Consider the following 13,349-nt stretch of genomic DNA (forward strand, 5'->3'; position numbering starts at 1 on the left):
CATTACTCAGGGACACAGAATTGTTACTGAGGGCCACAGAACCGTTACTTAGGGCCACAGAATTGTTACTCAGGTACAGACACAGAATTGTTACTCAGGGACACAGAATTGTTACTGAGGGCCACAGAACCGTTACTTAGGGCCACAGAATTGTTACTCAGGGACACAGAATTGTTACTGAGGGCCAAAGAACCATTACTTAGGGCCACAGAATTGTTACTCAGGGACAGACACAGAATTGTTACTCAGGGACACAGAATTGTTACTGAGGGCCACAGAACCGTTACTTAGGGCCACAGAAACGTTACTCAGGGACAGACACAGAAACGTTACTCAGGGACAGACACAGAAACGTTACTCAGGGACAGACACAGAATTGTTACTGAGGGACACAGAATTGTTACTGAGGGACACAGAATTGTTACTGAGGGACACAGAATTGTTACTGAGGGACACAGAATTGTTACTGAGGGACACAGAATTGTTACTGAGGGACACAGAATTGTTACTCAGGGACAGATACAGAATTGTTACTCAGGGACAGACAGAATTGTTACTGAGGGCCACAGAAATGTTACTTAGGGCCACAGAAACGTTACTCAGGGACACAGAATTGTTACTCAGGGACAGACACAGAATTGTTACTCAGGGACAGACAGAATTGTTACTGAGGGCCACAGAAATGTTACTTAGGGCCACAGAAACGTTACTCAGGGACACAGAATTGTTACTCAGGGACAGACACAGAATTGTTACTCAGGGACAGACACAGAATTGTTACTGAGGGACACAGAATTGTTACTGAGGGACACAGAATTGTTACTGAGGGCCACAGAACTGTTACTTAGGGCCACAGAAACGTTACTCAGGGACACAGAATTGTTACTCAGGGACACAGAATCGTTTAATTAAAGAGTATTTCAGACAACATGCAGAGGAGTGGCAGAGGAGGCAATGTTTTAGGAGCGAGCAGACGTGGCAGCAGAGGAAGGGGTCGAGGCAGCACTATTCGCAGCCAGAGGCTAGTGCTCCCGGTGTCATCCAGTACAGTGAGGAAGAGCTAACAGAGGGCGGTCAGGAACGGGGGGAGACATCCGCCTCTTCAGCAGCCAGGCGAAGAAGTAGTGGCGAGGAGAGTGGCTCGGTAGCCGGTGTAGAGACAGGTCTGTCTCCTGACCCACACGCAGCCGAGAGGGCTAGTAGTGAGGCGGAGACCCTAATTGATGATGATGAGGCTGATCGCACTTGGCAGCCTCGTCGTCATCAGGCTATTGCTTCCGCATCATCAGGAGAAGAGGGTGGCAGCTTGGCAGCGAGCAAAACAGTCGGTGGGTTGTCTCCATCGCCACACTCTGCCATGTGCCACTTTCAGGTCTCCTCACACACTGCTGGTGTGTTGAATTTTTTGACATAGGGTGCTGGCAGATTACGGGCCTCCCATAGCTGCTGCCAGGCCCCTAATCTGCCATGGGCCCCTATACCGCCTCCTCATGCTGCTGCCAGGTCCAGAGTCTGTCATGGGTCCCTGTACGGCCTCCCATTGCTGCTGTCTCCATCGCCACACTCTGCCATGTGCCACTTTCAGGTCTCCTCACACACTGCTGGTGTGTTGAATTTTTTGACATAGGGTGCTGGCAGATTACGGGCCTCCCATAGCTGCTGCCAGGCCCCTAATCTGCCATGGGCCCCTATATACCGCCTCCTCATGCTGCTGCCAGGTCCAGAGTCTGTCATGGGTCCCTGTACGGCCTCCCATTGCTGCTGTCTCCATCGCCACACTCTGCCATGTGCCACTTTCAGGTCTCCTCACACACTGCTGGTGTGTTCAATTTTTTGACATAGGGTGCTGGCAGATTACGGGCCTCCCATAGCTGCTGCCAGGCCCCTAATCTGCCATGGGCCCCTATACCGCCTCCTCATGCTGCTGCCAGGTCCACAGTCTCTCATGCCATGTGCCACTTTCAGGTCTCCTCACACTGCTGGTGTGTTGAATTTTTTGACATAGGGTGCTGGCAGATTACGGGCCTCCCATAGCTGCTGCCAGGCCCCTAATCTGCCATGGGCCCCTATATACCGCCTCCTCATGCTGCTGCCAAGTCCAGAGTCTGTCATGGGTCCCTGTACGGCCTCCCATTGCTGCTGTCTCCATCGCCACACTCTGCCATGTGCCACTTTCAGGTCTCCTCACACACTGCTGGTGTGTTCAATTTTTTGACATAGGGTGCTGGCAGATTACGGGCCTCCCATAGCTGCTGCCAGGCCCCTAATCTGCCATGGGCCCCTATACCGCCTCCTCATGCTGCTGCCAGGTCCACAGTCTCTCATGCCATGTGCCACTTTCAGGTCTCCTCACACTGCTGGTGTGTTGAATTTTTTGACATAGGGTGCTGGCAGATTACGGGCCTCCCATAGCTGCTGCCAGGCCCCTAATCTGCCATGGGCCCCTATATACCGCCTCCTCATGCTGCTGCCAGGTCCAGAGTCTGTCATGGGTCCCTGTACGGCCTCCCATTGCTGCTGTCTCCATCGCCACACTCTGCCATGTGCCACTTTCAGGTCTCCTCACACACTGCTGGTGTGTTCAATTTTTTGACATAGGGTGCTGGCAGATTACGGGCCTCCCATAGCTGCTGCCAGGCCCCTAATCTGCCATGGGCCCCTATACCGCCTCCTCATGCTGCTGCCAGGTCCACAGTCTCTCATGCCATGTGCCACTTTCAGGTCTCCTCACACTGCTGGTGTGTTGAATTTTTTGACATAGGGTGCTGGCAGATTACGGGCCTCCCATAGCTGCTGCTAGGCCCCTAATCTGCCATGGGCCCCTATATACCGCCTCCTCATGCTGCTGCCAAGTCCAGAGTCTGTCATGGGTCCCTGTACGGCCTCCCATTGCTGCTGTCTCCATCGCCACACTCTGCCATGTGCCACTTTCAGGTCTCCTCACACACTGCTGGTGTGTTGAATTTTTTGACATAGGGTGCTGGCAGATTACGGGCCTCCCATAGCTGCTGCCAGGCCCCTAATCTGCCATGGGCCCCTATACCGCCTCCTCATGCTGCTGCCAAGTCCAGAGTCTGTCATGGGTCCCTGTACGGCCTCCCATTGCTGCTGTCTCCATCGCCACACTCTGCCATGTGCCACTTTCAGGTCTCCTCACACACTGCTGGTGTGTTGAATTTTTTGACATAGGGTGCTGGCAGATTACGGGCCTCCCATAGCTGCTGCCAGGCCCCTAATCTGCCATGGGCCCCTATACCGCCTCCTCATGCTGCTGCCAGGTCCAGGCGAACGTAGTCACACAGGGGAGGAACTTCTCAGTGTAATGAACAGAGAAATCGACAGATGGCTGTCTCCGCGCAAACTGAAAATCGGAACCATGTTGACCGACAACGGAAAGAACATGGTGTCTGCTCTGCGTCAAGGAAGGTTGTGCCATGCGCCATGCATGGCTCACGTGTTCAATCTGGTTGTCAAGCGGTTCCTAAAATCCACCATCCCACTGCAAGACATCCTTAAAATGTCACGTAAACTTTGCATGCATTTCAGCCATTCCTACACCGCAAAGCACACCCTCCTTGAGCTGCAGTGGCAGAACGGAATTGCACAGCATCGCCTGATCTGTGACGTTGCAACAAGGTGGAATTCAACCCTACACATGTTAGACCGCCTTTACGAACAGCAAAAGGCCATCACCGATTTCCTGATGTTACAAGCGGATAAAGGTACTCCCTGTGTAACTTCGATGTCAGCCATTGGCAGCTCATGCGTGACACCTGCCGCTTGCTCAGGCCCTTTGAGGAGGCCACGCTATTCGTGAGTCGGCAGGACTATGGGATGAACGACGTCATTCCTCTGTTGCACGTCCTGGAACAAATGCTGTTAACAATGGCTGGTCAGGGTGCGGTAGACGTGGCGCACAGATCTCAACGCCACATGACCCCTGTGGGGGCAGGACAGGAAGAAGAGGAGGAGGTAGAGGAGGACATTTGTGCTCAGGAATTATTGAGTGAAATGGGTGGTTTTTCCACTCAGCGGACAGGAGTGGAGGAGCAGGAGCATCTGGTAGAGGAGGAGGAGGAGGAGGAGACAGAGGACCCAGACGCACCGTGGCAGTATGCTGTGGAGATGGAGGCAGGGAGTCCCTCGCATTCCTTGGCACAAATGGCCCATAGCATGCTCGGTTGCTTGCGTAGCGACAGCCGAATAATAACCATCAGACAGAGGGATGACTTTTGGCTGTCCACCTTGTTGGACCCTCGCTACCGTTCAAAAATGGTGGCCTTTTTCACACCTGCTGAGAGGGAGGCCAAAATAACGTACTATAAAAACCACCTATGTAGTCAGTTGGTCTCTGCCTTTGTGCGCCAACGTCCATCCTCAGACACTGTGGGCCCTGTGCGCTCGCGTTCCGCTGCCATGGCAGCAGGGGAGGGGTGGGGTGGTAGGAGCAGTGGCAGCTCCACCAGCAGCGGCTGCCTCAGTCTGCAGTCGATGATGAGTAGCTTTCTTCACCAGCGCAGTGAGGAAACTACTAACCAGCCGCAGCAGCAGCAGCATCAGGTGGACCTGGAGCAGGAGCTCAAACAACAGGCTTGGGCCTACTTGGACAGCACCCTGCCAACCGAGGTAGACAATCCCCTTGACTACTGGGCAACGAAACTTGACCTTTGGCCCCAACTAGCTGAATTTGCCCTTGAAAGGCTGTCATGCCCGGCCAGTAGCGTGGCATCGGAGCGTGTGTTTAGTGCGGCAGGAGGTATTGTAACTCCGCGGAGGACACGACTGTCCACCCAAAGTGTGGAGAGACTCACGTTTGTGAAAATGAATCAGGCGTGGATTAGTCTGGATTTCAAACCACCAGTTCCTGACACAACTGACTAAATCCGCCATGAATCATGCCCCAAACATGTGCCACTTTCAGGTCTCCTCACACTGCTGGTGTGTTGAATTTTTTGACATAGGGTGCTGGCAGATTACGGGCATCCCATTGCTGCTGCCAGGCCTTAATCTGCCATGGGCCCCTGTACCGCCTCCTCATGCTGCTGCCAGGTCCAGAGTCTGTCATGGGTCCCTGTACGGCCTCCCATTGCTGCTGTCTCCATCGCCACACTCTGCCATGTGCCACTTTCAGGTCTCCTCACACACTGCTGGTGTGTTGAATTTTTTGACATAGGGTGCTGGCAGATTACGGGCCTCCCATAGCTGCTGCCAGGCCCCTAATCTGCCATGGGCCCCTATACCGCCTCCTCATGCTGCTGCCAAGTCCAGAGTCTGTCATGGGTCCCTGTACGGCCTCCCATTGCTGCTGTCTCCATCGCCACACTCTGCCATGTGCCACATTCAGGTCTCTTCACACTGCTGGTGTGTTGAATTTTTTGACATAGGGTGCTGGCAGATTACGGGCCTCCTATAGCTGCTGCCAGGCCCCTAATCTGCCATGGGCCCCTATACCGCCTCCTCATGCTGCTGCCAGGTCCAGAGTCTCTCATGGGTCCCTGTACGGCCTCCCATTGCTGCTGTCTCCATCGCCACACTCTGCCATGTGCCACTTTCAGGTCTCCTCACACTGCTGGTGTGTTCCATTTTTTGTCATAGGGTGCTGGCAGATTACGGGCCTCCCATTGCTGCTGCCAGGCCCGTAATCTGCCATGGGCCCCTGTACCGCCTCTTCATGCTGCTGCCAGGTCCAGAGTGTGTCATGGGTCCCTGTACGGCCTCCCATTGCTGCTGCCAGGAGGCAGCAGGGTCGCAGCAGTGTCAGTGGAGGCAAACGGCCACGGAGTAGAGCACCAGCTCCACTGCAGCCTACCACCACGGCCAGTAGTGGTGCCGGTGTGCACGGAGGAAGTAGCAGTCAGCCAGTGAGGAGTAGCGGGGGCAAAGTTTCCTACTCGGCGGTGTGGCAATTTTTCGTCAAGCCGCCCGAGGAAGTAAACGTAGCCGTATGTCGACTATGTGGCCAGAAAGTCAAGCGTGGCCAGGGGGCCCATGTTGGGACTACAGCGTTGCATCAGCATATGCAGCGTCGCCATTCGGTGGCCTGGGAAAACCGTGATAAAGATACGGCGGTTCTGCCTGCCCCAGCCCAGGGTTCCATTTTGTCATAGGGTGCTGGCAGATTACGGGCATCCCATTGCTGCTGCCAGGCCTTAATCTGCCATGGGCCCCTGTACCGCCTCCTCATGCTGCTGCCAGGTCCAGAGTCTGTCATGGGTCCCTGTACGGCCTCCCATTGCTGCTGTCTCCATCGCCACACTCTGCCATGTGCCACTTTCAGGTCTCCTCACACACTGCTGGTGTGTTGAATTTTTTGACATAGGGTGCTGGCAGATTACGGGCCTCCCATAGCTGCTGCCAGGCCCCTAATCTGCCATGGGCCCCTATACCGCCTCCTCATGCTGCTGTCAGGTCCACAGTCTCTCATGCCATGTGCCACTTTCAGGTCTCCTCACACTGCTGGTGTGTTGAATTTTTTGACATAGGGTGCTGGCAGATTACGGGCCTCCCATAGCTGCTGCCAGGCCCCTAATCTGCCATGGGCCCCTATATACCGCCTCCTCATGCTGCTGCGAAGTCCAGAGTCTCTCATGGGTCCCTGTACGGCCTCCCATTGCTGCTGTCTCCATCGCCACACTCTGCCATGTGCCACTTTCAGGTCTCCTCACACACTGCTGGTGTGTTGAATTTTTTGACATAGGGTGCTGGCAGATTACGGGCCTCCCATAGCTGCTGCCAGGCCCCTAATCTGCCATGGGCCCCTATACCGCCTCCTCATGCTGCTGCCAAGTCCAGAGTCTGTCATGGGTCCCTGTATGGCCTCCCATTGCTGCTGTCTCCATCGCCACACTCTGCCATGTGCCACATTCAGGTCTCTTCACACTGCTGGTGTGTTGAATTTTTTGACATAGGGTGCTGGCAGATTACGGGCCTCCTATAGCTGCTGCCAGGCCCCTAATCTGCCATGGGCCCCTATACCGCCTCCTCATGCTGCTGCCAGGTCCAGAGTCTCTCATGGGTCCCTGTACGGCCTCCCATTGCTGCTGTCTCCATCGCCACACTCTGCCATGTGCCACTTTCAGGTCTCCTCACACACTGCTGGTGTGTTGAATTTTTGGACATAGGGTGCTGGCAGATTACGGGCCTCCCATTGCTGCTGCCAGGCCCGTAATCTGCCATGGGCCCCCGTACCGACTCCTCATGCTGTGACGTTGCAACAAGGTGGAATTCAACCCTACATATGTTAGACCGCCTTTACGAACAGCAAAAGGCCATCACAGATTTCCTGATGTTAAAAGCGGATAAAGGTTCTCCCTGTGTAACTTAGATGTCAGCCATTGGCAGCTCATGCGTGACACCTGCGCTTGCTCAGGCCCTTTGAGGAGGCCACGCTATTCGTGAGTCGGCAGGACTATGGGATGAACGACGTCATTCCTCTGTTGCACGTCCTGGAACAAATGCTGTTAATAATGGCTGGTCAGGGTGCGGTAGACTTGGCGCACAGATCTCAACGCCACATGACCCCTGTGGGGGCAGGACAGGAAGAAGAGGAGGAGGTAGAGGAGGACATTGGTGCTCAGGAATTATTGAGTGAAATGGGTGGTTTTTCCACTCAGCGGACAGGAGTGGAGGAGCAGGAGCATCTGGTAGAGGAGGAGGAAGAGGAGACAGAGGACCCAGACGCACCATGGCAGTATGCTGTGGAGATGGAGGCAGGGAGTCCCTCGCATTCCTTGGCACAAATGGCCCATAGCATGCTCGTTTGCTTGCGTACCGACAGCCGAATAATAACCATCAGACAGAGGGATGACTTTTGGCTGTCCACCTTGTTGGACCCTCGCTACCGTTCCAAAATGGTGGCCTTTTTCACACCTGCTGAGAGGGAGGCCAAAATAACGTACTATAAAAACCACCTATGTAGTCAGCTGGTCTCTGCCTGTCTGCGCCAACGTCCATCCTCAGACACTGTGGGCCCTGTGCGCTTGCGTTACGCTGCCATGGCAGCAGGGGAGGGGTGGGGTGGTAGGAGCAGTGGCAGCTCCACCAGCAGCAGCTGCCTCAGTCTGCAGTCGATGATGAGTAGCTTTCTTCACCAGCGCAGTGAGGAAACTACTAACCAGCCGCAGCAGCAGCAGCAGCAGCAGCAGCATCAGGTGGACCTGGAGCAGGACCTCAAACAACAGGCTTAGGCCTACTTGGACAGCACCCTGCCAACCGAGGTAGACAATCCCCTTGACTACTGGGCAACGAAACGTGACCTTTGGCCCCAACTAGCTGAATTTGCCCTTGAAAGGCTGTCATGCCCGGCCAGTAGCGTGGCATCGGAGCGCGTGTTTAGTGCGGCAGGAGGTATTGCAACTCCGCGGAGGACACGACTGTCCACCCAAAGTGTGGAGAGACTCACGTTTGTGAAAATGAATCAGGCGTGGATTAGTCTGGATTTCAAACCACCAGTTCCTGACACAACTGACTAAATCCGCCATGAATCATGCCCCAAACATGTGCCACTTTCAGGTCTCCTCACACTGCTGGTGTGTTCCATTTTTTGTCATAGGGTGCTGGCAGATTACGGGCCTCCCATAGCTGCTGCCAGGCCCCTAATCTGCCATGGGCCCCTATACCGCCTCCTCATGCTGCTGCCAGGTCCAGAGTCTCTCATGGGTCCCTGTACGGCCTCCCATTGCTGCTGTCTCCATCGCCACACTCTGCCATGTGCCACTTTCAGGTCTCCTCACACACTGCTGGTGTGTTGAATTTTTTGACATAGGGTGCTGGCAGATTACGGGCCTCCTATAGCTGCTGCCAGGCCCCTAATCTGCCATGGGCCCCTATACCGCCTCCTCATGCTGCTGCCAGGTCCAGAGTCTCTCATGGGTCCCTGTACGGCCTCCCATTGCTGCTGTCTCCATCGCCACACTCTGCCATGTGCCACTTTCAGGTCTCCTCACACTGCTGGTGTGTTCCATTTTTTGTCATAGAGTGCTGACAGATTACGGGCCTCCCATTGCTGCTGCCAGGCCTGTAATCTGCCATGGGCCCCCGTACCGCCTGGTCACGCTGCTGCTGGGTCCACAGTGTGACCTGGGTCCCTGTACCGCCTCCCATTGCTCCCACTCTGCCATGTGCCACTTTCAGGTCTCCTCACACTCCTGCTGGTTTCCATTTTGTCATAGGTTGCTGGCAGATTACAGGCCTCCCATAGGTGCTGCCAGGCCCCAAATCTGCCATGGGCCCCCGTACCGCCTCGTCACGCTGCTGCTGGGTCCACAGTGTGACATGGGTCCCTGTACCGCCTCCCATTGCTCCCACTCTGCCATGTGTCACTTTGAGGTCTCCTCACACTCCTGCTGGTTTCCATTTTGTCATAGGTTGCTGTATGGCCTCCCATTGCTGCTGCCTCCACCGCCACACTGTGGCTCCAAACACTGGTTTTGGCCCTGTGACTGGCCAAATGAGTGAAGTGTGCGGTGATTCTATGATCGACGGCACTCATCTGCATGTCATACTGACTGACAGTATTATTTCTCTTCCCCAGCAGACTCCAAGGGCATTTAAATTAAAGGTACAGTGTTCTGCACTAATATTAAGTCTCTCTGAAGCCTAGAAACACCCTTTTTTAAGTTAAATTCACAGCGAATATATTCGACTCGAATCGAATATTGTCCACGAATTCGCCGAATCAGTCGAATCGAATTTTTGAATACTTCGCTCATCGCTAGTTACAACCATTTTATGAAGGTTAAAATAAAAAAAAAGAAAGTGTTAAAAAAAGGCAAATCTGACAATATGTAAGCAATACCTGGTCAATTCTGTTGTTGGGTTTTATATGTCATGCTTACATTTTCAACAAGCAGGTGGCGCTGTAGGTTATGTTTGACATGTTTACCTGCCTAATCTTAGCTACTCCAATCTTAGATCCTCCCAGTGTACACACCTTATTGCTGAATTACTGACCAGCACCCTCCCCCTGTTCAAAGGGACGCTGGTGTTCTGTTCCCAAAAACTGATAAAAACAGATGCTACACTGGAGCTTAGCCAAAGGGCCGAGAAGCGGTAAAGAATACAGCTGTTTCAGGCTTTTTGGCCATCATCAGTGCAGCGTATGAAAACCATGGCTTCTGTGGAGTAGGGCTTGGGACTCAACAAGACAGGATATCTATGCAGGTTAGGGTGAGAAGGGACTAAAGCCATTAAAACCTCCTCCAAAGGAAACATCACTACAAAGCGTAAACGCAAAATCCAATCAGTGCTTCAGCCCTGAAACACCTGACTTGATAGGACTGACCCTTTAAATTCCCCAAATGCCCACCCAGCTCTACTCACCAGGAATCCACTACCGAAGAAGCCGCCGAGGTAGAGAACTTCATCCGTGAGTTTTTCTCCGGGATTGGTCACGGCTTCTGTACTCCAGCCAGGGAACAGGAGTAAAATGTTGCAGATGATACATAGGGCACAGAACGGGTACAGGGAAACCCCGATAAACTTCGCACAGTCACCCGTACACATGACGTCCCAGCTCTTCCAAGAAGCTTGATTGAAGAGAAGAGAGATAACCCTCTGGAATGGTCACCGATGGCCTCCAGGAGGCAGAGAGATGGCAAATGCAATCAGAAGGGATATATGGCTCTCTCTACTGTACTTCCTTATTGCTTTCTGCATCACGTCAATGTAACAAAGTGAAGTTTGGACTCGGGATTATCCCGACACCATTACATTGACTCCAGGAAACACGGCAAACCTGCATTTCAAATGGTTAAACAGTTCTTTTTTTTCCATTAAAATAATAAACACAGGGCAGTTTGTTTGTGAAAAACAGTAATGGTGTCACACAAACTGCCCTGATCCTCCTCTTCTCTGGTCCCTCGATGGTGCTTCTGGCCCCTCCCCCTTGCCCAGTGCCCTCAGTTGCTTTCTCTGGGGGTCCTTGTGTGTCCTGCTCATCTATGGGACACACAGAGATTGGCTCAATCCTGCCCCCCCACACACATACACTTCCTCTTCACTGGCTGTGATTGATTGCCATTGGCTCCTGCTGCTGTGTCTCAGCCAATAAGGAGAGAGAGACCCAAGAGATACGCTGCTCTCATGCCCTATGCTGGATTGAGAGCAGACTCAGTTAGGTATTGGGGGAGGGGGGGGGGGGGTTGAGGTGGAGCTGAAAACGCTCTTTACAAACACTTTAAAATGAGCAGTTTAAAAATAAATAAATAAATATATATATATATATATATATATATATATATATATACACACTGTATATATACAGTATATACAGACACTATATTGCCAAAATTATTGTCCTGCCTTTCCACGCACATGAACTTTAATGGCATCCCAATCTTATTCCGTAGGGTTCAGTATTGAGTTGGCCCCGCCCTTTGCAGCTATAACAGCCTCAACTCTTCTGGGAAGGCCGTCCACAAGTTTTAGGAGGGTGTTTATGGGAATGTTTGACCATTCTTCCAGAAGCACATTTGTGAGGTCAGGCACTGATGTCGGGGGAGGAGGCCTGGCTCACAGTCTCCGCTCTAATTCATCCCAAAGGTGTTCTATGGGGTTGAGGTCAGGACTCTGGCCAGTCAAGGTCCTCCACCCCAAACTAGCTCCTCCATTTCTTTATGGACCTTGCTTTGTGCACTGGTGAGCAGTCATGTTGGAACAGGAAGGGGCCATCCCCAAACTGTTCCCACAAAGTTGGGAGCATGAAATTGTCCAAAATGTCTTGAGAGTTCCCTTCACTGGAACTAAGGGACCAAGCCCAACCTCTGAAAGGCAAGCCCACACCATAATCCCCCCTTCACCAAACTTTACATTCGGCACAATGCAGTCAGGCAAGTACCGTTCTCCTGGCAACCACTAAACCCAGACACTTCCATTGGATTTCCAGACAGAGAAGCATGATTGGTCACTCCAGAGAACACGTCTCTTCTGGTCTAGAGTCCAGTGGCGGCATGCTTTACACCACAGCATCCGACGCTTTGCACTTGGTGATGGAAGGCTTGGATGCAGCTGCTCGACCATGGAAACCCATTCCATGAAGCTCATCTGAAGGCCACATGAAGTTTGGAGGTCTTTAGCTTTTGACTCTGGAGACAGTTGGCGACTTCTGTGCACTGTGCGCTTCAGCATGCGCTGACCCCGCTCTGTCATGTGACGAGGCCTACCACTTGGTGGCTGAGTTGCTGTTGTTCCCAGTTGCTTCCACTTTGTTATAATCCCATTAGCAGTTGAGCGTGGAATATTTAGTAGCCAGGAAATGTCATGGATGGACTTATTGCACAGGTGACAACCTATCACGGGACCACGCTTGGAGTCACTGAGCTCCTGAGAGCGACCCATTCTTTCACCAATGTTTGTAGAAGCAGTCTGCATGCCTAGGGGCTTGATTGTATACACCTGTGGCCATGGAGGGGATTGGAACACCTGAATCCAATGATTTGGAGGGCGGGGCCAATACTTTTGACAATGACAAGATAGTGTGTATGTGTGTATATATATATATATATATATATATATATATATATATATATATATATACACACAGTTAAGTCCATATATATTTAGTCACAGGCACAATTTTAGTTTTTTTCGGTATAAATATTATAGCTATAGTTATATATGGGCTGAAAGTGCACACTCTCAGGTTTAATTTAATGGTATGTACATCAAAATTGCAGAAAGGGTTTAGGAATTACAGCTCTTAAGAGTAGCCATTCCCCCTATTTCAAGGGACCAAAAGTAATTGGACAATTGAATCAAAAGCTGTTTCATGGCCAGGTGTGGGCTACTCCATTATTTCTTCATCATTTAACCAGGTAAAAGTTCTGGAGGTGCTTCTAAGTGTGGGATTTGCATTTGGAATCTATTGCTGTGAACCTACATCATGCGTTCAAAGGAGCTGTCCTTGTAAGTGAAACAGGCCATTGTAAGGCTTCAAAAATGAAACAAATCTATCAGTGAGATAGCAGCAACATTAGGAGTGGCCAAATCAACAGTTTGGTCCATTCTTTGGAAAGAAGAACGCACTGGTGAGCTCAGCAACATAAAAAGGAATGGACATCCATGGAAGACAACAGTGGTGGATGATCCTCTCTATGGTAAAGAAGAAACCATTCACAACATCCAGACAAGTGAAGGACACTCTCCAGGAGGTGGGCATATCATTGCCAAAGTCTACCATCAAGAGAAGACTTCACGAGAGCAAATACAGAGGGTTCACCACAAGGTGCAAACCATTCATAAGCCTGAAGAATAGAAAAGCCAGATTAGACTTTGTCAAAAAACATCTAAAAAAGCCAGACCAGTTCTCGAAAAGCATTCTTTGGACAGATGAAACTAAGATGAATCTGTAC

At 51.9% G+C, this 13,349-nt stretch overlaps 1 protein-coding gene across 2 annotated transcripts in view; it reads right to left on the reverse strand.

Annotated features, from left to right (window-relative positions):
• Nucleotides 1-10,633, reverse strand: part of LOC149434899 (transmembrane 4 L6 family member 4-like) — a 52,309-nt gene extending 41,676 nt beyond the window's left edge. For both annotated transcript variants that reach the window (XM_089663237.1, XM_089663236.1), the window contains exon 1: nt 10,321-10,633. In XM_089663237.1, the coding sequence (XP_089519363.1) occupies nt 10,321-10,503 (183 nt within the window). In that variant the 5' untranslated portion in view covers nt 10,504-10,633. The remainder of the gene's footprint in view (nt 1-10,320) is intronic.
• Nucleotides 10,634-13,349: the final 2,716 nt, after the last annotated feature.

This window comes from Staurois parvus, unplaced genomic scaffold, assembly GCF_062004578.1.
Source record: "Staurois parvus isolate SC_StPar_1 unplaced genomic scaffold, SC_StPar_1.0 ptg001642l, whole genome shotgun sequence".
Taxonomy (NCBI): domain Eukaryota; kingdom Metazoa; phylum Chordata; class Amphibia; order Anura; family Ranidae; genus Staurois; species Staurois parvus.